The 25,456-nt window shown below is 38.6% G+C and overlaps 1 protein-coding gene across 1 annotated transcript; it reads right to left on the reverse strand.

Annotated features, from left to right (window-relative positions):
- Nucleotides 1-2,454: 2,454 nt before the first annotated feature.
- On the reverse strand, nt 2,455-24,777 carry lpar2b (lysophosphatidic acid receptor 2b). Its single transcript, XM_044347620.1, has 5 exons — nt 24,387-24,777; nt 12,421-12,908; nt 10,494-10,988; nt 7,917-8,176; nt 2,455-4,780 (listed from the first exon to the last, which is right to left on the reverse strand). The coding sequence occupies exons 2-5, from the start codon at nt 12,674-12,676 to the stop codon at nt 4,676-4,678; spliced, it is 1,116 nt and encodes a 371-aa protein (XP_044203555.1). The 5' UTR covers nt 12,677-12,908; nt 24,387-24,777; the 3' UTR covers nt 2,455-4,675.
- Nucleotides 24,778-25,456: the final 679 nt, after the last annotated feature.

The raw sequence follows: 25,456 nt of genomic DNA on the forward strand, positions 1-25,456 counted from the left end.
ACTGAACTGTCAGTGAAATCCTGCCATTGATATCGCGCCCAGTTGCTGTGAAAGAAGTTGCAGTACAGACAAATCTGTCAAAGTGCAAAAAAAAAACCCAAAACAAAACACACAAAAACAGTAGAAAACAGATAATTTCTGCTTTGGTTTCCTTGCACAGTCCAAAACATATGCAAGACTAGTGAAGCAGAAGCTATTAATTGACCATATGTATGAATGTAATGAATGTATCTATTTTAACTCTGTGAGACTTGTGATGGTGTTCAGTAAAACATCCAGTGTTTTATCAGCACTCAACAACGTACCAGTACCAACAGTTTGGCTGATTTTCAGACAAGTGAAAGAAGCCCAAAATCAAAAAAAATTAAAAATTTGCCTTTCCATTCAAAAGCTGACTCTGATTGTGCTATTATATATAACATTCCCTTATTTGGTTTTCACAAACGATACTTCAGTACGTGTCAAACAACTTTTAGACTTTTCTAGTAGGACCAATGTCCAGCTATGAGACTTTAAAGACAGACACTTTCCATGTAAGACATTTTGACATGTCTCTGCAAGAAAAAGCACAGGTGTAAATAATAAAAATTAATGTTAGTTAACTTCCATTTAGCTGCTTCAGTTTCAGGGTCTTTGTGAATAAACTCGAGCCATCGTTAATGTTATAATAACACTTTGTGCTTTTCCTACAATGACAAGTCAAAATGTCTGCTATGAAAAAAGCTATTCAATTTGCTACATTAAAAACATTGAACACACATAATAACAGCTTATATCAAGTCAACAAGGGAAGTCTTTGAAATAAATTATACATATACATGAAATAATCATATGCAGGGACATTTTAGGGTCAAACATTTTTGGTGTGTTTGAAACAGCAGAAAGCAGCTTCCACCAGTAAGAATGTAACAAAACCAGTTTTTCCAAGTTTGTTCTTTTCCTGTTTTACTGGCTGATTGCATGTGACGAGATCACGGTGGTAACGAGGAATAAGTGACTCTTGTAGGTGATCAATCTCTCAGAATAAGTGTAGGTGTAACAAAGGTGCTGTTTGATCTGCTCCATCATTTACTTTCCATGATGGTCAGAACAGACTTATTTTTAGACTCTGTTTAAACTTCAGCATGGAGAACACGAACCAGCGATGAAAACTTCTGCTCTGATTGACTGCTGAGAAGACGCAAGGTGTGTATGTACATGTATGTTTGTGTAGGTTTTTGTGTGTGTTTGCATAAACAAGAGCACATGTGGATTTTACCTCATGATTCAGAGCATGCAGAGTTTAATAATGGATTAAGAAGTATGACTGAAACTACATCTGCAGTACTTGTGTTGAAATGATTTATAGTCTCCAATTTTTTCTTTCATCATCTCTTGTATAGCACATTTTATTGCCTCTATTGATATGGAATGTCATATTTATTATGAACAAGAGTATGTTCAGTCCCAATGCTGACCAGCTACTGGCATCTACTAATGTATGTACATCAACTTCCTAGTTTCCTAGTTTTGCATGATTGACAATGTAGTTTTGTGTGGAAATATTTTCCAGATTAAATAGCTGAGAACACCTTTCCTAGCAGCAGTGTGAGTGACATCTTTTTATTTTTATTTTATAGAAATGTTTACATATTAATTTACAACAGAATCTAGTAATCAGCCTTTGTGTGGAAGCAAAGAAAAGCCATAATTCATATTTTATAAGCAGCTGAATATCTAATTGTGAAATTTAACCTCTACTGACTTATTGTGCAACAAAATATTTTTCTTTTATTTGGCCTCTCCTTGCTTCCGTACATAACTCTGTTGCGACAGATCAAACTAGCCTCCAGAACAATCTGTGCTTGGCTAAATAACACCTCCCTTCCTCCTGCAGGGCAACTGGCTATGGGTGGCTCCTCCTCAAAAAGCACCTTTTTTTGGCAAAAGAAGAAGAAGTCGCCTCTGAACAAAACCTGGAGTCAACTGAGGGGGGCGCTACCTAATAAACGCAAGAAGAAGAATATTCTGTCACTGGATAGACTGAGCCTGGATAGCATGAGGAGAAAGAAGAAGAGGAAACTCTCACTGACAGCAGACAAGAAAGAACCAATATCACTGAGGAGATTCTCTCTGGGTAACACGAGGAAGGGGTCAGTTCTGAGTGTTTCACTGGGAAAGAAGAAGGATGGAGGAGGGCTGGGAAAAATAGGAGGGCAGATAAAGAGGAAACTTTCTCAAGATCATAAGAAAGGGATCAACATGAGGTTGTCCCTCTCTCTGTGAAGGTGCAGCGCACAAAGGAGGACGAGACAAATGGAGCAAAAGTGTCTAAAAAAGAAACTCAATGAGATCCATTCGCTCATGATTCTCCAACAGGATCCAAGTCAAAATGGACAATTTAGAGAGAAAGAACCTTGAATTTGGTAGAAAACATGTCAGAGAACAACAGACAGGCCACTTGAGTCAGAGAGATACATGTTTTCAAAGTTTTTAATGACGTCATTGTCAGTTACTGAGAGCAGATTATCATGGCTGAAAACAAGACACAGGAAACTGAAAGTTACATTTTTTTTCCTATTAAAATCTCTGTCAGTTTTACTCAACAAAATACAAAACACCAATCAGCTGCACTATATTTATCCTCCGGCTTTAACTCACACTTGTCCTGTACGCTCAGTCATGCTTAACAAAAAGGTAGCATTAAAAAAAAAAAAAAAAAAGAATTTCTGGATATTAACTTAATGAAAAATTATTTCCCTTTATGACTTAATTGCACTAAATACTGTACATTATATCTACTGTCACAATGTGATAATAAATAAAGCTTTACATCACAAACTATTCACAAAGGAGTATTGTTTGTTCATTCCTTCATAGAGACAATTTACATCAGGCAGTGTGAGCAAAAAAAAAAAAAAAAAAAATCAATCATTAAATATTAAGGAGGAGCTCACAGCAAACTGCTTAAATCTGTTGAAAATAAAAATGAGCTTTAAGCACAGCGGGGGGTTTTTAACCGACACTGCTGACGCAAACAGGATCTTGATCATAAAGCTATTTGTCAGTATATTCTCTTTGGTTTCATGAGAAAAAGTACAATGACGGAAATGTGAGTCATGCAGGACTGGAGATTTGTGTCCCTCTCAGTTTTTAATGGGGCAGAGAGTTAACCGACACCTGTGTCATACACTTATGATTATTATGAAATATTGAGGTAAAAACTGTAAATATCCTACATTTAAAATTTGTGTAACAATCCAACCAGAGTTGTTAACGAACAAATGGAGAATAAACATTTTAGGTGTGTAAATTCTACCTACGGCTTTATAAATGCTAATAAATTGTTTACTTAAGCTTTTAGATTCGTAACGAGCCATTAATGAGAACAACTTTTGAGTTGTCAGGTTGTAACAAATGTATTTGGTTGGAGTTTATCCTCCTCCGGCACAATGTGCTTTGTCTTTTCTTACTGTGAGCCTATAAAAAAGGTCATGAGTTTAACAGTAAGCAATTAAATTTGCAGTTGCAAATGTAGGGAATCTCTATTAAAAGGCGTCTTTCAGTTCAATAATCCATCAGGTCTGCAGCTTATTAATTTGGTAATAACTTTAAAATCAAATAATCCAACAAATCTTACTTCTAATGATAAGTCATTAAAAGTAAGTTGTACAAAAGGGTAAAAATAGAACTACAAGCAGATATATTGGGGTCCAAACATTGAACACAACTTGGAACCAAAAAGGTACCTACATGGCACAAGCAGGAGGCCAAAACCATCACTGAATAGAGCTTAAAACAGGTGGTTGGACCATATGAGTAGCAAAAAGCAGCAGCAGTGAATAATAAGTAATGTAAGCTCTGTAAGTTTTCAAATTATTCCTACAGCAATTAAAGAGCTAATTAAAAAAACACAAAGCAGGTTAAATTACATTTTTCACAACCTGGCGACCAACATATTGCTAATAAAAAATGTAAATGATTTATTAAAGTGTTAACAGGTTTATTAGTTGCAACTTATAACCCTTTATACAGTACAGAGTGGTATCGAGCTCTAGTGGCCTTTGAGTGCAACTCATGTCTTAGGTGCAGATTAGCTTGGACACATCACATTTACAGTGATTCCATACATTAAGCCATCATGAGGATTTTACAAAAAAAAAAAAAAACATTCGAGGCAGGGCCTGTTATTCTGCTGCGCGACTGTCCGCACATTTTCATTGTCATTTTTTCCATGAGTTGTCGGCATGTTCCAGTTGTTCAGCAGCCATTAGCGCTGCCTCTTCCACCTCCGTCTGTTTGGGTGAAACTGGCAGATCGTTTATGTATAAACAGGAAATTCGCCCTCCAATGTCCTCAGTGTTGTGTAACTGGTCCAGCAATGGGGGGTTTGGCTCCTTACGTCTGCTGAAGGTCAATGATGGAGCGCAAATTAACCATTTAGAAGAAAAGTCCACCGTCATGTTCCCTAAAGATGTGAAATATCCCTTTAAGAGACACAACAGGCCGAATCTTGTCTGCTTGCAGAAAAGGTAAAATCCAACATTTTAAAAGGAATAAATATTTCCACCTTCTCTGAGGGAAAAAAAGGGTCTTAAGGCATGTTTACCGGTGCATACACACATCAACAGACTGCAGAGTGAAGTGTGTTTATGCACATCATTGAGTGACTGTTTAAAGTTTATCGTTGTTTGAGTTAATTCCACTTTTCTGAAGAGGGCAGGATGTCTTTCGAGCCTGCTCGGGTGAGAAGCGTCCCGTTGCTCCTCTCTACGGGGTCGGCGGTACGAGACTTATCGTTCTACAGACAGAGGAGAAGATGTGGGGAGAGTTGAAGTGAGGTAAAGAATCAGGAGGGTGGGGGTGGAGGGAATGGGTGGGGGAGGGGGGGGGGGATTAGGTTCAGGCAGGAGAAGGTGAAAGGAAGGAGAAAACGGGTTAGTCATATCCAAACTATCAAAAGGAGTGAAATGAGTTGAGAGACTGAAAATCATGTTTATCCCGCTGACAGTGTTTTTCAGAAATGTAAATTTCACCGGTTATCACAGCGAGCGAAGCAGACAAAGCAGACAGACATGACCAAACAAATCACAGATGTTGGCAGATTTATGCATTTATTTATTTTAGTTGTAACAATGTTTGTACAAAAATAAACCCAGAGTAATATAATAATGTTTTTGCACTGTGAAAACAATAACAACAGTAAGCTTATAATATGAAGAATCTGAAGACAAAGAATATAATCTGAATATGCTGTTATCCCTTTAATAGCTCCTTGTATTGCCATTCCCGTTAGAAGTAGTTATAAGTAATGATTTGCTATTATCAATAAATGTTTAACTTTAAATTGTGGGAGTCAGTGGATATTTTACTATCAAATCACAAGGTGAGGGAAAAATGCAAATATGTCCTCACTACCTCATGTCTGCCTTCCCTCGCCTCTGGCCTACTAACTAATCTAAAAGTCGCTCAGTATACACATTCACATATGCATGTGCACACACACGCACACCACATCACACAAAAGTACACACTCAAGACTGCACTTCCTGCTAGCAGCAATAACAGAGTAACTAGGCTGCGTGTGCGAGAATGACAGAGTGCATGCCTCCAACATACACACATGCCAGAGTAACACGTCAGAGGAAACATGGCAGGGAGCATGACCCACTCTAACCACCAGCACACATCTGGACTGGTTTAAGACTCTACACACACACATGCACACACACACACACACACACACACATTAGCGCAAACAGCACGAAGAACATACAAACGTTGTGCTTAGTAGAAACTAAATAATTATTGGATAAGTCGACGCTATTTCCAGGCATTTGGGTAATTCTAAATAAGAAACTGGTTTATAGTACGAGGCAGCGTGACGGTTCAGGTCTCGGTTTACGAGGTTTTTAAGAGTTTAAACGAGGTCATTCCTGTATGTCTTTCTAAAAGTCTGCCGGACGGAAAGTTTGACATCCTGGCTGGATGGATGTTCATATGTACGGACTTATATTTGTGTCACGATTCTGAGCATGCAACAGCACATTTTGAGATTTTTTTTTTTTTTTTTTTTTTGAACACACAAATTCTTCTTTGTGTAACATTATCAGGCAAGACAGATACTCATACTAACCACTGGACCGGAGACAAAACAGCCGATTAGAAATTACCCGCTACAACTTCTGGCTGAAACTGTGGTGTATTATAACACTGTCAGGTTGAAACTACTATTGTGGATGTATGTAACAAATTGATCCAAAACAGAAATGATTTTTTGTTTGCTCCAATTAAATCATTTTTCCACAAAATAAAAACTTATGTGGGGGCAAAAAAAAAATATGTTTCTGTGCTCAGGACAGAGACACAAATATAATTCCACACATATGAAGTAAGAGGGGGAAAAAAAAACATCATGCTTAACCAAAAACAGAGTGTTTGGGTGTGTGTAACTACAGTTAAAGTTCAGCAAGCAAAAAAAGAGTTTGCACACCCAAACTTATTTTTTTCTGTTTAGTTTTTCAGGACAGGAGAGTAAATAGTGTTATAGTCGTTCAGCTTCAATAGTAACAAGATTTAATGTTGTAACCGTAAGCGGACCTATCAGTGCGACATCTATCTATCCAGAGGTAGCCGTCTGACACACCTGCTGGTTATGAATTGATGACACTCATTAATGGTGACAGGTTAAAAAAAAAAAGAGTAAACGCTGGAGTTAAACGACTATTATGCGCTGAAAAAGACATGACCTAAACATCTGTGCAGTTTTTTCTCCTTCACTGAAACTATAGAATTAAAAAAGATCATTCTGGCTTGTTTTCGGTGTGTGAACGCTTCTTGTATTTACTGGATGTAAATAAATTCAAATGTTTTTTTTTTTAATTTTCATATGAAAGTTGCACACGTACACAACTGTTGTGTTCAAATGGCACGTATATAGTCTAAGTGGTTAGTATTGTGTGAGAGGAAGATGCAGATGCGATGCATTCGCTGTAGCCACATATGTGAGGAGAGGATGCGGCTTTTTGCAACGGGCAGCGCTTACAGAAATCCTACTGAGCGCTTTCTAGGCAGCACAGAGTTCCACATCCTCCGCGCAGCGCTGTCAAATAAGTATCGACTGCAGGCTGACGAAGTGCGACATTAATTAACAGTTAAATATTCTCCAGTAAACACAGTGATACTGCTGAACTTGAGAGTTAATGCACCGACAGAGGGCCGGAAAAAGCTGAAGCGTGTTTTGTTTACATTTGGTTAAAGCGGGCAATTAGAACACAAACCACACAAACAAACCGGCAACTTTCAAATAATGAATCACCACATTTGTATCTAATGATGAATCTGTTATGTCAAGGATGGTTTTGCTTGTGACAGATCACGGTAATAACGAACATGTGCGGACCTTTTTTTCATTTGTGAGGCTCATCATTTTCGTTTTTTTTTAAGGATTTTCACAAAAAAAAAAAAAAAAAAAAACAAGCAGATGAGTTTAGATGAGTTCCTTCTGCAAGACATCGCTGACTTTAAATCTAAAAAATAGAAATAAAAAGTAAAATAGAGACCAAAGAGGAAATCAGAGAGAAAACAGAGCTTCTGATTACGAACCAAATTCCCTTTAAATATGGAAAAAGTCATTTAAAAAAAAGACCTGGTTACAGAGCGGTTACTGCAAATGGTATTTTTTTAAATCTAATAATTTGCAACTGGAAGTTTTTACTTTTATTTTATAAGTAAAACTGAAAATAATGAGCCACATTCAAATGTAACATTAAGCTGTTAAGTCATCCAAGTTGTCAGTTTGTCACTGCGTAGCTTTCAAACCATTTAATCAGTCTACAGTCAGTGTGGTTTCAGGGTTGTACTGCTAACGGTCCTTAGTATGAGTGGTTGTTTTGTTTGTGATTGCTGTCATGGGCTCCATTGCTCTCGGACAGTACCTCGTGGTCCAGGGTGTTAAAATGAACTCCAGAGATGCCTTCGGGGTCGCCGCCCCGCCGGCACAGGAAGCACAGGATCTCTTTGAAGGTCCTCCTCATGTCTTTGTCCCTGAAAGAGTAGATGATGGGGTTGACGAGGGAGTTGCACTCGGCCAGCACCAGGCAGTACTTCTCGTAGCGCAGCACTTTACACTTGTCGCAGCCCAGACCGTCGAGCAGCAGCACGACCAGGCCGGGCGTCCAGCAGATCACAAAACAGCCTGTAGAGGGAGGAATCGAGAGAGTGGTGGCGGGGAGGGAGAGGGAGATCAAGGGTACATAAGGTCAGATTTGCTATAACGTTGAGAATAAAAAATATAAAAAAGGTGTGGAAAGTGGCAGATAAAGAAGGAGGAACTAGAGGAAAGAAAATGAGCAGACAGGCAGTGGTGAAGAATGTGAAGAAGTAGGGGGTAGCTAAGGGATAAAGGGAATGTACTGTAAATTCCTCTCTAGACAATGCGCATGCACGCGCACACGCACGCATGCACGCACACACACACACACACACACACACACACACACACGCACACACGCACGCACACACACACACACACACACACACACAGATACATAACATGTCAGTATGTGCACTGGGTTTAGTCTGTATTATCAGATTTCATTATCATAATACTCGATTAGGCAGCTCAGGAATTCATTTTGTACACACATTCACAGCACGTTCAGCACTAATATATGCACACATACAAGCTACAGATGTAAATGTGAAAATGACATGGTAACACACACACACACACACACACAATATGAATCGCATTCCCTAGCTCCTGACCATAACCTTAACTGTCACACGTGTTTACACTACATGTCTTAATCCTCACATAGCTATGTGAAGACATGAGTATAAACCAGAATGTCTTCTCTCTCAAGGTCAAAAACTCATAAACAGTAGTTTAGTACAAAGTACAAGAATACACACCCATGCACGTACACATGTGTGTGTCATATGGGCATGAGAGAAGACTGTTTTCTGTCACAGTAACTGAAGTATGCAGGTCCTTGTCAGGGCATGCTCAGGGTTTTCCTCGAACCTCCTCACATGCCAGAGGTGCTGAATACTGGCTGCTGAGCGACGGGAGAAAGACGTGTAACGTTTTTAAAACTTGAGGAATTTAATCCAAAGTTCAAAATGCGAGAGAGCAGAGGCAGGGGAGGATGGGCAACAGAGCAGAGGAGAGAGAGAGAGAGAGAGAGTGTGCGGCCAGTTCAACAGAAAACAAGAGGAATCAGCAGGAGGAGGAGAGGAGTGAGGGGGATGTGTGTGTGTGTGGGTGTGGGTGAGGGGGGGGGGGGGGGGAGTAGCGTCTAGTTTAACATGTACAGACAAGCTAAGAGAAGAGCCTGCATAACAGCTTATGAGGGTGCATAGATTTGAGAGATCTGAGTGACTATGTGGAGATTTAGGCGAGAATTTCCCTGAGAACTGCCTGTATCTCTTGTACGCTGAGCAACAATATAACTGAAAACCACTTTTCAAATCTGCTTCTTTAGCTGAGTTTTGGAGTTTGAAACAAATACCACTCTCATTTTAATGGATAAGGCTGGTGATTTTCTATATTTTTCTTATTGTCAACAAACCTCATGTACAGAGCCAAACCAACAATGAAATGATTCTACTTCCTAGTATTGTGTGCGCATCTAAAGCCAAAGCCTGATATAACTTATTGCTCTGTGCCGCAGAGCTCCGTTGTTGTCCAGAAACTATTAAAAACACATAAATGAGCCACATCGTTGCACTTGGTGACATGTTCCTTCACCACAAAGAGTACAGGCTTGTTAGTTTATTTAGAAATGGCTCCAAAGACTAATAACAGTGATCGCATTTTCAATCTCCAGAGAGTAGTTCTGTGTAAAGTGTGGACGCCACTGTGCATGCACTGGGATGCTGGTCTGATTACAGAGCTTCGCTAGCTTGTTGTGCTGCATATCACAACCTCTTGACTTTGTACTACATTGTAAATTTCTCAAAGAACTTCAGTACAAAGTCAAGAGGGTGTGATATGTAGCACAACAAGCTAGCGAAGCTCTGTAAACGGAACTACGTCAATAGTTTTTGGGCAACAACGGAGATCTATGGCACAAAATAATAAGATGTTTCAGACTTTAGATACACACTCACACACAATACTTGTAAGTAGATCAGTTCATTGTTGGTTTGGTCTCTTTTTTCTGTACCAGCTGTTCCTCCTCTGCACTTGCTTCACCAGCTGCAATTTCTTTGATATTTTAGTTGTTTTCTCTACACTTATGGCTAATTATAGTACTTAAAACTGCTAGGCGGAGCAACAAATTGTCTTTATGTGTTATGAATGAACCCACACAAAAAGGACAAAAGCACACACTGACTGACAGTGATAGGCTGTTTGTACTTTCAAGTGCAATGAAGCGGTTGGCTACAAATGCCATCTAGTCTGAAGGAATTCATTTTCTGTACCAAGATGACCTTGGTAAGAGATCTGTAATGTCAGTTTTTGGGTAAATGTTTGGTTTATTGTAGTAGTGAGTGTGTTGCCTCACCCAGGATCATGGAGACAGTCTTCATCAGGTTGAACACCGTCTCTCTGTGTCTCATCTGGGTGGTGTGCTGCGACATCTGCTTACTCTTGTGCCTCACGTAGAGGAAGATCCTGGTGTAGACGGCCAACATGATGGAGAAGGTCAACAGGTTGAGGACGGCCCAGAACACCAGGTAGCTGCGGCTGTACATCGGCGCCATGGTGGAGCAGTTTTCCAGGTCGCACAGGCAGTGCCAGCCCATGGTGGGAACCAGGCCCATGATTATTGCCACCACCCAGATAAACAGCATGATGATGAAAACACGCCGGGTGCTCATCTTACTGTGGAGCTGCATGTTGAAGATGGTTTGGTGACGCTCCACAGCCACCGCCAGGAGGTTGAGGACAGAGGCTGTCAGGCTGGTGTCTATCAGCCCCTGTCGCACAAACCACTGTTTAATGGACAGTTTAATGGTCCAGGGACCAGTATGAAACATCAAGTGGAGGTAGGAGACACCTGGGAAGAGGAAAGTTGGGGTTTCATTACAAAGAAACATTAGAAACAAAGAAACAAGCTACAGGATGCGTTATGCATATTATGTATTGTGCTGCCTTCAAGGAGTAATTTGAGTTTTAGAGATTGCTGTCCTACCTATCAAGACATGTCTGTTTCAAGTCTTTGCATGCAATGCATTGTGAATATGATGAATTGGGAGATTTGCCATTTTTAGCACAGCTCCTGAATGTCTATGGGATCAGTACAAGCTCAGCTGGAAGAGTAGGTAAATAATCTGTGGTGCTTTTAGTGTCACTTTTAGTCACTAATTTCACTTTTGAGAAAACCATTAACATGCACCCACAGCCATGGCTGCAGAAACAGAAGCTCCAAGTGATAATGTAAAATTTGGTGTGTACTTATGAAAATATTTATTAAAAACCAGCACAAAAATCTGACATATTAAACCCTCAGCATTATAGATGTATTTCCCTTATTTTGAGAGAAGCAGGTCCTGACCTCTTTATGGCAAAGGCAGCTTATGAAAAGTCTCAAATCACACAACCACTTTTCTTTTCTTTGCAGGTTCACACATTGGCAGCGTTGACTACAGTAAACTGCCTACTGTTTCCGATTACTGCTATAGGTGTCAGTTTTTCAGACTAACAATAGCACCAAAAAAAAAAAAAAAAAAAAAAAAAAAAAAAGGCCTGCTGCGGTGTTGGTGGAGGCATGTTACTTTGGGTACTGGTGAAACAAGGAAGTCCAGGTTGAATAATAAACCAATGAGTTTAAAAGGCTCATCAGACACCAGACTACTAGACAATAGTTTACAATACTGTAGCATAAAAACCGCATTTTACAATAATAAAAAGACAATAATTGCATTCTCTGTTGCAATGATCGCAAGGCAACCAGTAGAATTATTCCATTCATACTATGAAGTAATCTTTGAGAAATGTCAGCATGCAGGTATTTGATTGGCCAACGCCTGGCATGCCCTCTACACAGTGATCCCATTGAAATTAATCAGGGACATGTGTTTTTAAATACATTTTTGCACAAAAGGAGGCTTGTGTGAGAGGATCTCTTAATAGCCAGTATGAACAGGAAGAATGATTATAGCAAGAAAAACATGTATCAGTGTTAATTAGGTCACTTGACTATTGTTTAAGGATGGACTTGAAAAACTGTAAACCTATCCTTCACTCACCTTTATTATTAACCTTGTAAACAGCCCCTGTTCCTAAAGACAGGAAGCTGACTAAAAAGAAACGACTATAAAGATTCACAGTGCAGTCAGAAGACATTTCCTGTATTGTTCATCTGTTAGAGGTGAGATTTTGCCCTTTAACCTAGATAGTATATTTATATAATTTATAGTACTAGTAGTTACAATAATAACCTAGAAGCACATGAAGTAAAATGACAAAAGTATTAATAAACTTGGTACCTGAGAAGAGGTCTGCCAAGGCCAGGTTACCCAACAGGTAATAGATGGGAAAGTGAAAGCGTCTGTTTTTTAAAATGGCCCCTATGACCAAAAGGTTGGAAAAGATGACAATGAAGCAGACCGTCATGCCCAGAGTGACGATCACATAGTCACGCCGACGCCAGTGGTCGCTGATGTTCTTGCCACTCTCCTCATAGAAAAATTTGACAGTCCGGTTGTCGTAGCATGCGTCTGGGTTGTGAGTCTGTACACCCATGTTGAGATGTCTGGTGGATGTGGGATCAGAGAAGAGTTGGTGAAGTTGGAGCAGAGAGCGGCCTTTCAGACAGGAAGATGACGGGAAGGACTAGGGTGCCATTCAGACTCGCCCTCTCTGGTGGGTTGGAGATCGACATGCCATCAGCTGCACAGATGAGGACTGGAAGGATCCAGTTAGAAGTTTCAGGCCTTTACTGTGAGGCGGTGTGGGACTTTGGATCCACGTCTATCTGTGGAGAAATTAATTATTACTTTAAGACGACAAACAACAACTATTCATGATGAATCAATGTGCTGAGGCGTTTTGTCCCTTCTAAAATACCCTGTTGAACGTTATGTTTAAAATGTGGGTAATAAACAACTAAATTATTTTCATTATTGATTAATCTGTCCATTATTTTCTCGATTAATCAATTAGCCGTTTGGCCTATAAAATGTCAGAAAATGGTGAAAAATGTCAATCTCAGTTTCCCAAAATCAAAAGTGACGTCCTCAAATGTCTTTTTGTCCCAAACTATAGTCCACGACCCATAAAAGACTAAATAACCAGAAAATATTCACATTTGAGAAGCTGGAATCAGAGAATTTAGACATTTTCTCTTAAAAAAAAAAGACTCAAAATGATTCATTGAGTATCAAAATAGTTGGGGACTAATATTCTGTCAATTGATTAATCGACTAATCTTTGCAGCTCTAAATCCAATTTATGATATTACCAACATAAATGTATGCAAATTGCAATTTTCAGAACATAATTGTGTGAATCGTATATGTTTAAGCTGATTAAAACTACAACAATTATGGCAGTGACTAAAATTTAAATTCATTAACCAGTAGATTATTTTTACAGTAAATTACTACTTATATGCTTTCATATACAGTGTGTATTTTTTAATTATGTAATATACATATACATATATGGAACTATTCAAAATTGGAATTTAATTAGTAATTTGAGGGCACAGATTATGAATCTGAAGGAACAGTTTATAAACCAACAGTACAGATTTACACATTGATCTTTTTTTTTTTCAGTAAGAACCAGTGACTGTTTGGCATTTTTGCATGATAAATGACTGTAACAATTAATTGATTATTTAGAAAACATTATTGCAGATTGTCTGCTGATCGACTAATTGACATTAATTTCACTCAACCAACCAATTAAGCCACCACAGTCCAGCCAAACTTATTAACTAATCAGTACGAACGTGTATCAGACACGAGCCTTGCAACGAGCGTGCAAAGGTTCACCAGTAGACCGGTATTTGTCTCAAGCTGCAATTATTTCTATTATCGATTAATTTGCAAAATATTTTTTAAATTCTGAATATGAATTAATAAATATGAAAAATTCCCAACACAATATCCAGGACGTTTTTAAATTGCTTGTTTTTTTCCACCCAACAGTTAAAACCCAAAGATATCCAGTTTACTAATCACATAACTAAAGAAAAGCAGCAAATCCTCACATGTGAGAAGCTGGAAACAAAGAATGTTTGGCCTTTTTACTTGCAAAATTACTCAAACGATTAATCAATTATCAAAATATCTGCAGATGAATGTCATGTCGAGCAACTAACTTCAGTTTCTAGCAAAATGCCGTCACTTTCATCTATTATTGTCCCATCAGTAGAAACAAAAGACACTAGTGAACATCAAACCATCTGAGAGGTAATGTCGATCGATATATACTGATTAGCAAAATGCATGCAATTTTTTTTTTTTTTTTCTAAATTAATGGTCAAAGCAATGAGCTGTTTCCCAGCCTTCAGGAACAAATTACTGTTCATATGTGAAAAACTTTGTTAGATAGTAAAATTTGCTAAATCACAACATAATTCTGCTGAAAGTTGATTAGAACTGATAATTATTTGATTAATATGCCGACAGAAAATTAATCTTTAAACATTTTGATGTTCGATTGATTGTCAAAAGTTATTTCTCAAAGAAAAATGCCAAATATTTAATGATTCCTTCTCAAGTGGGAGAACTTGCTGCTTTGTCTCATCTTACATCATAATTGAATATCTTTGGTCAGACAAAACTAGACATTTGAATCAGATCATCCGGGAAACTGTGACTTTTTCACTGTTTTGTGTTTAATTGACCAAATGATTCATATGGAAAACAGATGTAGATTAATCAATAATGGAAAAACATTCTGCTGACTTTTTTTTTTTTAGTTTCATTGTCAGTAAAGTAAGTTGTTGCTGAGAAAAGATGTGTCATCTGTTTTAACACTGAACTGAGTGAACTCAGTCGCACCTCAATGGTCTGAAGACTACATAATAATATAAGTAAATGCAGCCTGCTGAAGATGTTTTTACAGTTTTTTGTTGTTGTTTTTGAAAAAATATGTTTGCAAAAAAGAGAAACATAATGTATTTAACTTACAAAACTGACATGTTAAAGAATTTCCATCTTAAACCAGAAAATCTTGGTTAGCAGCAACAGCAGCCATTACTACAATCTACTACTACTACTAAACCCAATGATCAACTTTAACCTAAACATACAAGTCAAAACAGGAACATGTGAGGTGTTATGACAGTGAAGATATAATCACGACCAAACCGCAACTCAGAGCAACTTTCATTTCAAGATGCGGAAACAACGAGCTTGATTCCTCTATTTACAGTAAACTTGTACATGCTGCATGGCGCGTTTTGAGTCAAACAACGCTGCCCTCACACATTCTCCTTTTTCCTGTGAAAGCCAGCACGGCACGGCGACGCGCACTGTACTGTCGACTCCAAGTTCAACTCTCTCAACAATGGAAAGAGCAGAGCAGCTCCCTACAGCGGAGACACACCTCACAATTACACAATCCAGCTATGTAACCCAATCTCAATCCAAACATGCGCCACACACACACACACACACACACAGGGAGGGAGCCTCTGTGACCCACTCTCCTACCAAGGGTGTGTGGAGAGCGATGCCAAATCAAAAACAGAAAAATGTGGGAGAGTGAGAACTTTAGAGGCTTGAGAATGAAATGATGGAGGAGACTCACCTCAAAAGAAAGGATATGATTCAGGCAACAATGTGAGACGATTGAGGAAAGTTGAACAAAAGTACGGCGGAGTGTTACGCAGTAATGTGCGTTTGTGAAACCGTCTGAATACTACATAGATGGCAACTTGCGGACATTGTTCAGCGAGGAAGTGAAACCTTTTCTTTTTTTCTCTCTATTTCTTTTCAACGCCTGTCTCTATCGGAAACACAAGCTGTCAATCAAGCACAACCACTACAGTCGACCTCTGACCTTAAATCTTTCAGACCACTGCCGCACGCACACACAGTCGCTCTATTTCCTACATCAGGAAAAACCTGTGAACTCTTTTTTTTTTACTGCTTTACAGTTTACGTCACTTTTCCAATTATCTTTATATCTCTGTTTCTCCGGTTAAATGAATTTAAATGACAGCTTAAGAACACAAATAAAAAGTCTAACATTTCTTCTGTCTTTCATGAGTATTATGCCTCAGCTTTGCAGTTCTTCATGCTGCAAATCTCAACACACTAAAGGGAAACACAATCATACCTTTTCTCTACCAGTACATCAGTTACAGTGAGTACTGGTCTGGTACCAGTACTCTCTTTCACAAATCTAAAATCTCATAGGACTCATTGGGATTTTTTTTTGCTTAAAACGAATAGATTGACATTTTGGGAAATATGCATATTAGCTTTCTTGAGTTAGATGAGAAGAAACCACTCTCACCTTTGTACAGTAAATATTTAGCTAGAGCCAGCAGTGCGTTTATCTTGGAAACTGGGAAAAAGCTAACCTGTCTCTCTCCTGAGCAAAATCTGCCTCCCAGCTCCTCTAAAGCGAGCTAATCAATAGCTATATCTCTTTTGTTTAATTTGTACAAAAGCCAAAGTGTTAAAACAGCTCTGAGCAGTTGCCAGGCAACCAGGAAGTTACTAGACCAGGTCTTGTGACGAAGTCCGTTCCTCCCTCGAATAGTGTTTTCCTCCTGTTAGGACTGTGTTTTATGTAGCGCCTCCTCCACAGTTGGAGTTAAGGCTTAGGTCTTGGTTGTGATTAGGTGCAGCAGAGATAAATGGTCGAGGTTGAGACTAGGTTGGGTGCAGGTTAAGATAAGGTGAAACACATCGACAGTGACTTCATCAACACCAGTCAAAAAATAGTCTAACACAAAATACCTCCCTAAAATGGCAAATTAACCAGAAAGCAGCCGAACTTTTCATTTCAGCCACAACAGAATTAATGTTAATTAGCTAAATCTGATCTAATCTGCCGTCATTAAACATGAGAAGCCTGCTATATGCCTGCTGTATGTTTTCAACTGGTCTTTTCTAATGAAAGAGTGAGGAGAGATAACCGGTTTGATGACAGATTCGTTAACGTCAGAGCTTTTTTTCCCACCTGAAAAACGTGCAATGACAAAGTCAGGATCAACTGACAGCTCCTGATATAAATAAAGATTTTATCAAGTCCACATAACAATTTATTTTTGTTAAAACTGTTTGTTTGCAATATGATAAACATGTATATTCATGAAAGTAAGGATCAGTTAGTATTGAGAAACTTTGAAAAAGATATTTATCTCTCTCTTTTGTGTGTGTTGTGGTTGAACAGTGTGTGCTTCATCAATCAAGTGTTGACTGTACAATATTTGTGTTTCAGGGTGTGTCTGGAGGCTAAAAGGTAGTAAGAAGAAGAATTACTGAATCATCATGAATCCATCACAAAAAAAACACACTCTTTTCTTTTCTCTTTTCCATTTCAACTACGTCTCAGCTCCTTCAGGAAAATATAATATCATATAATATGTCTCCTATAAAATCATCCTGAGCCTGAAAAGGACGTCAGACTTTCACAAACTAAATAAGCAATACTTTATTTAAACATATTCTGCAGGCTACAGCTGTTTTTATTGCTCCTTTTTTGTCAGTTCTGTTCTTTCAGTAATTAACAGATTTAAATTATCTATTCGTGTCTTATTCTGTGACAGACAGACGCCGCTATAGATCTATAATCAAATAATAAAACAGTGTTTTCCTTCCAGCTATCACTATGTAGAAATGATTAAGTGACAGTTTAAATTGTTAACTGAGTTTAGACTTTAGAGTTTAAAATCTGTTACTTATAATTTCTACATATTGAGAGCTAAGACGCGAGGAACAGACGCGAGTGAGGGAAGCGAAGAGACATGTTAGATTAATGAAAAGCACATATAAACCCCTTCTCTTCCTCTTCAGTTTTACTGTTGGACTATGAACCAACATTAAAAAAGGTGCATGCTGCAACCTATTGTACCAGAGTGTGTAATATCATGCTATTCACAGACAGGTCCATTGTCATGTGTTTGTGTGAGAGAGAAAGACAGTCAGAGTGGAAGGGAGCTCCAAAAATAGAAAATCAATACGTGGCGGCCGCCGCAAATCAATGTATAGGAAACTCTGCACAGTCTTTGATCGTCTTCTGCAGTGTAGTAGCAAACAGACAAGCAAAGCAGTCAAGTGAATTTGAATCTGTGTAACGTTTGAGCTAAAGGTCACAGAACAACAAAGCTCTTTCTCAGTGCAGCTAACTCCTAACTGCCTTACTTCAGTACATATAAAAGATCAAGACTGAAGCCATTTTTTATGAGTTCACTGCTGCTCAAAAAGTGAAAAGATACAATGAAGAACGGGACTGAAACAGATGAAACCAGACAATGACATTGTGGTTAACACAGCTGCAATAACAGGATGTGGAATTACCACAATAAAATTGATAGCTTAAATGCTATAGAAGACCTGCTCTCATCACACCTGTTTTCAGCAGCAGCGGTTAGCTGGTTTCAGCTAAAAAACAACTATAAACCAAATGTACACTGCCTGCTCAGCACCAGAGAGGACACAGGCAAAGCGACAAAGCGAGTGCACAAAGTGGAGCATTCAGCGGCTGAGTGGACATTTTTCTCAAGTGTTAGTGGAGAGCAAAACAGAACTCAGAGGAGAGGAAATATTGGACTTACAATCATAAGGTTTCCAGACAAAATGGTGCTTAACAGGATATTTCAAGATTTTGGGAAATAAGTTTTTATTTATATATTTATAGCTGAATCCAGCAGCTGGTTACCTTAGCTTAGCATAAAGGCTGGAAACAGCCAGTGTGGCTCTGTCCAAATATAAAAAATCCACCTATCTTAGGCTAATTAATGTAGGTCTTAGCCAAGGACTTAATAAATGTCTCACTGAAAACATTAAGCTAAAAGTTTTGGTTCTTAAATATTAAGTTATTCATGACTTAAATAGGGTCAAAAAGATGGGAAATATGCTTATCACTTTCTAGAGGAAAGTGAGAAGATTGATACCACTCTCATATATGAGATGAAGCTACACAGCCAGCAGCCAGCTAGCTTAGCATAAAGACTTAAAACAGCTAGCCTGGCTCTGTCCAAAAGTAACAAAATCTGCCTTTCAGCACCTCTAAAGCTCACCAATTAACATGTTTTGTCTTTTTTTTAATGCATTAAACACAAACACAAACACACACACACACACACACACACAAAGTGTAAAAATGACTTTGGCTTTGAGCACTTAATTTCCAGGAGTCTGGCACATAACCCCTGCAAAAGCAGAGCACTGACATTTTTACACTTCCGTTTTTGTGTGGATCAAACAAGATTTTTTTGATACCATTTACCATGGAGGTACCTTTTTTTTTTATTACTGTTTGACAAAGCCAGTTTAGCTATTTCTCTGTTCCCAGTCTTTGTGCTAAGCTAATGTTACCCAAAATGTCAAACTATTCCTTTAAACCACCTCAGGATGGTTCATTGACTGGTAAATCGGCCGCAGTTATAAAGGGCTTTTAGTGTTTTTGTTTAATGATGCAGAGCTAATAGTGAATTCCCAATAAAACAAATAAAACATGATTTAGATTTTAAAAAGATATGCAAAAAGTCAGTATCAGAGTTAACCAATTACAGCATTTCCAGCATAGCTCATTAAAGCTTTGGACAAATCCCTAAACTTGCTCTTAATGTGTATAAGTGTGTTTTGCCTTCTTTGATGCTGGATACTAAGTGTTCCTAACTGACTCTTCCACTCTGTGTGTCTCTGTGGGACTGGCATTTGCATGACTGTGTGTTCATGTATGATATATCTGTGTTTGTGTGTGACTGGGCTGAATCAGTAAACACCAGTTTGAATGCAAACCAGTCATTACCAGAGCAGCCACACCCGAGTCTCTTCTCCCTCCTCCCCTCTCTCTCTCTCACTGAAGGAAGAGCCTTGGCACATCAACTTGAGACAGCACTTCTTTGCAATAGGAAAGATTTACACCACACACACACACACACACACACACACAGACACGGACACACACACACACTGCAACAGAGGCAGCTGCAGTGTGTGACAGACACTCGGTTCTGTTTGAACAGCCTAAATCCAGGTAAAAATGGAAATTCTGCTCACCTCCTCGGAAGCACTCTCTCTCTGGATGTGTTTGTTCACATTAACTGCCTGATCTGAAGCGTGTCCATCCAGCCGTGAAGTACACACATGTAAACGCTGGGACTGACCTGGTGTCGTCTGCATAATGATTACCTTTAGCCATTTAATCACACAGACACTTGCACGGGCACTTTCCCTCCCATATAACACAAGAAAACCAATATGGTTGATACACCAGCCTATTGCACAAAAACTACAGAGGAAACTACACATTTCCTGTGGAATCTTTTCTTTAACTGTAAGAATACATTTTGATGAATAACACAATCATGATTTGTTACAATGCATCTGAATTTCTGTAATTAGTGACTATTTTAAATTAATTTCTCCCTATCAAAGCCTTTAGAGACGCTGGAAGAAATGAATAAAAAAAGGGCTAAATATCATTCTACAAGAGCTCTGAAGCTGCAGTCTGTGTTTTAGGATTATGTATTTAAATAAATAAATAAATAAATACAGTTATATCTGATCTCTGAGAAACACATCCCTGCAGCAGACTGTTTTTGAAGTGCTGTTTATATTGACACCATCAGTGTTTGCTGCAGGGTGACCTGATGTTAACTTGATAAGACGGTTTCAGTTTTATGTCATCAATACTTCCCCTCACCCCCGAATGACGTTTTCTATCTCTTTTGACAGAACTTATCAACTGTTGACGTTATGAGCTATAAATCAACAGCACAGCCAACTGTTTAAAACACGAAACATGATATTAACTGTCTCAGATCATCCACCAGCATCCAGTACAGGCAAAGCGATGTTTGTGAATAGTGCCGAAACAATTATTCGATTAAGTAAGATTTAATCAACAATTTTTAAAAATTGAGGATTGGTGAAGTCAATTATCCCAAACATTCACCAGTTCAAGCCTCTTAAATAAGACGATTTGCTGCTTTTTATATGTTTTATATCATCTAAAATTAGATATCTTCGAGTTTTGGGCAACTATGGACCAAAAAATTAAAAACAAAATATACAGACAAATCAATACCAAAAATAATTGTGACTTACAGCCCGATTTAAGACGCTTATAATGTTCTGTTGTTATTGATACCATGTCAGCAAAAATTAAGTTGAATGGTACTTTGACGCTGTAGTAGTCGCTGATTTCAGATCATCATTTCAAAATTTCTCAGTACGATACTAAAATAATTCCTTTTCTATCTTACTTTGAGGAATATAAACGTGTTTTTTACAACAACAACAAAAAAAAGTTGTTCATTTAACCAAAGAAGCTTTCAATGTTTAAACACAAGCAGACATCCCAGAACCAGATACCATCTCATCAAAGAAGAAGTCAACAAGATTACAAATCTCAGCAGACACCAGGCACGCCCGATTCATTTCAGAAGTGTGGGAGCCAAAAAGTGTGTGTGTAGAAATATATATATATATATATATATATATATATATATATATATATATATGTGTGTGTGTGTGTTGCGGTAGATAGACTCTTGCGGAGTAACTATAGCTTGCTTGCACCACCGGGTGGTGGTATAATTAATATAATATGATAATAATACAAAGCAGCTAACTCATGCTTGTGGGATAGAAGCTATTTTGTTCAATTACCCAAAACTATGAGTCTACAGGACAGTCACACACTTCTGCGGCTGAGTAACAGCAAGCAGGCGTTAGGAATGTTAACGCTGTGTTTGTGATGTAAGCTGCCGTGCTGTTGTGAAAATGTCACTCATAGCCTACGACAGCCTAGATAAACTTCGGGAGCACCTTCACTCGAAAAGGAAACGCTTTGCACAAAAACAGAGATTGTTTTAGTAGGTCTAAAAGCTTTGAGGCACCAGATTCACTCTTTGTTATCTCCCCTGTTAGTAAAACCTTATGAGTGCGTCAAAAAGCTTGGCTGTGAATTTGGATGCTGATCTCAACTTCCAGGAGCACGTATCAGATACCTCCTGCCTTTTATCACCTCTGAAGTATATCTGAAGTTAGATGCTTCCTGTCACAGTCTGTCAGACTCTGGAAAGCTGGTTTATTTCCAGTCCGCTAGATTACTGTCATGCACTTTTTGCCTGACTGACAAAGCAGGTGTTAAATAAATAAATAGGCTCGTTCAGAACGATGCAGCCAGAGTATTAACTAAAACCAGAAGGTCTGAACACATCACTCTTGTTTTAACTTCTCTTCACTGGCTCACAGTAAAACAGAGAATTGATTTAAAAACAATAAGAAGTATTTCTAAGTCTACTAATGGTTTCGCTCTTAGCTGAGTCACCGGGCAGATCCCTGAGATCATCAAACAAAGGTCATCTCGCTACATCTAGAATAAATTATGAATCAGTTGTATGATGCTTTGAGTCATTATGATCCAACTTTCTCTACCAAATGAACCAAGGTCTGCTACAACTGTGTCTTCTTTTAAAAGCAGACTGAAAACATATGTTTAGAAAGCTTTTAGTTAGGTTTAAAGCACGGGGTTAACAGGTAAAACTTTTATTCTACAATCAGTATTATTCCCTTTATAATAATAATAATGATACCTTCTTATCTCATTCCCTTTTTTATTGTAATACCTTCTTATATGTTTCTGCCATGTATGATCTTTACCTATTTTTTTTGCTTTTTATCTTGAAGCAAATTGAGTCTACCCCTGTGTGAAATGTGCTGTATAAATCATAAACGGACTTGAACAATATAACACACAGCATTTGTATTGGTTGCAATGCACACTGTATGCATCAGATATGTGTGACGACGTCCTCTTTGATTGGATCTAAATATTATTCTCATTTTATGTTTGTCTGCTTTATTTTACGTCATGTCTTAGGAATGACTGACACATCTTTTTACCGTAAATGATGCAAAATAGGGGCATTTGTGAGGATAGAGTGTTTTACCACTTGAAAAGAATGTGGGAGGAGGGATAAGTGGGGGAACCCCTACTTCTGGTGCCACCCTCTACTTCCCGCGACCTTGCCAGACACGTGTGCCAAGATGTGGAAACTGGTGGTTTGTGAATGGGTGCTGCTGCCACATTTTGGATTATATAAAACATATAATAATATATACACAATTGTTGAACTCAACATTTACTGGTCCCAGCCTCTCACATGTGAAGATTTGCTGCTATTGCTGAATACCTTCATGTTTTAAACTATTGGTCCGACAAAAAAAAGCAATTTGAAGAGTTCACCTTGGGCTCTGGATGTGATTGGCTATGGTTCATGATTTAATGATGTTTAAGCGTTCAAATAAATGAATCTACTAATTAGCCAATCAAAAAAAGATAAATCAGCAACTACTTTAATAACTGAATGATTGTTTTAGACTTGATTTTTTTTAAGGATAAATGCTGAATATTTGCTGGTTGAAGCTTCTCAAACGTGAGAATTTGAAACTTTTATGTGTCATACATGATAGTAAACTGAATATATTTGGATTTTGAACTGTTGATCAGACAAAACAAGACATTTGTAGACACAACCTTGAGCTCTAAGACATTACATTACACTACAAGACATTTTATAGACAAAACTATTAATCAGTAGAATAATTGGCAAATTGATCGATAATGAAAAATGCTCCGTCGCACCCCAACACCTTTTAATTTACCGCAATCCAATACCACATTAGTACTATTTACAGCCTCAGAAACCAGACAGAGTTGAGTAAACACACCAACAGCACAGTACAACCTTCACAAAGACAGGATTTATTGCAGGGCTGCTGCTGTACTGTACAGGTTCTACTAAAGCTACCAACAGCTGTACTGTAAAATGAGAACCATAACAGCTTATCATGTTATCTGCCTGTTTTGCTCAAAAACTGGACTCATGCATGATCTTTTTTATACCGTCTTAGTGCTGCCTAATGTAGGGTCGTTTCTACAGTAATCTTCAAAACGAAGATTCAAGAAATTAAATGTGTATATTTTATCTTGCATGGTTGAAAGAAAACCCTCCTTAGAAGGCAGGACAAAAGTTGCATGGTTGCATTACACATTTCTCAGAAAGGGCATGGTCCAACTGACAGTGTTGAGGATGTTCAGGCTATAATGAACTCCAGACTACCTCCACGACACTCTGACACAGTGCAGATGCCCTAGCACCTCCCGGCAGAGGAACAAAAAAAAAAAAAAAACACAAAAAAACCCCCACCGCCACTCTGTCTTTATCCCAACTGCACACATTTCAAACTCTCTGGCTTAACACAAAAAAAGAACTAAAACACATGAGAGAAAAAAAAACTGTACTTACCTTTTATTGTTTCCTGAACTCGTTTATCAAGTAAATCGTCGAGTTGAGAAATAGTGCGCGGCCGCACCTGAGGTCACCTTTCAACGCGCTCTGAGCGGGAGTTGAAAAAACGCGACAGAGATAAAAGTAAAAATGTTTTTTCCTCTCTCTCTAGCGATGCTCCATTCCAGCTTTTCTTTTTCTTTTTTTTCTTAATTCGTCCCACAAACTTGGTTGATAGCAGAAGTCTCCACCACCTGTGTTGACTTTTCCGTCGCTTCCGGGAGTCTGAGCTGTGGTTACCTGTGCGCAATGATCCGCGCTGTGAGTCCCAGGAGGAGCAGAAGGGTGCGGCACACTGTTGCTGCTGCTGCTGCTGCCTCTCTCACAAAGGAGCGGGTGAAAGCACTGGCGGTATGTTGCCTCTGCCAACCTGAGATCTCTGTATCCGCCCCCCAGCTGCCCCCCTGTTGGCTGACTGCGAGGCGGAACAACCAATGACAGAGTGAACCGAGAGTGATTGACAGTCAAGGGCTAGTTGGTGTGATTTTTGATTGTAAGAGAAAGTGAACTATTGATGCTCAAGGTTAGCCGGAGGTTAAGGTTATTTTCCTGTATACTGTGGTGGGTAAGACATTATTATTTATTTATTTATTTAATGCTATTTATAAGAGACCATTTACAGTATTAAAGGACAGGCTCACAATTTTCCATGTCTGTCTTAAAACAATAGTCAGGTACCCAAATGAACACTGAATCAGGTTTTTCTTGCTGTAATAATTCTTGCTGTTTGTTCTGTCTATGGATCATTAACATCCTGACTGACAGGAAGCAGCGTGAGGCTTCTTATTTCCTTGCTACAACCATGCACCCAATACTTTGCTCAAGATTTGGAGCTGTGTGCGCCGCTACTTTTCACTATAGCAAGCGCCAAGACAAATACTTTGTATGCTTGCATAGTTGGCTAATAAACACATCATGATTCTGATCATCACTTACATTGTAAGTGTGTTTGAAAGGGATCTTTTAATGGTCAGTATTAGCAGGAGGAATGATTACAACCTCTTTCACTGTTCATATGAGCTCCTGAC

The sequence above is a fragment of the Thunnus albacares genome, chromosome 3 (genome assembly GCF_914725855.1).
Source record: "Thunnus albacares chromosome 3, fThuAlb1.1, whole genome shotgun sequence".
Lineage (NCBI taxonomy): Eukaryota > Metazoa > Chordata > Actinopteri > Scombriformes > Scombridae > Thunnus > Thunnus albacares.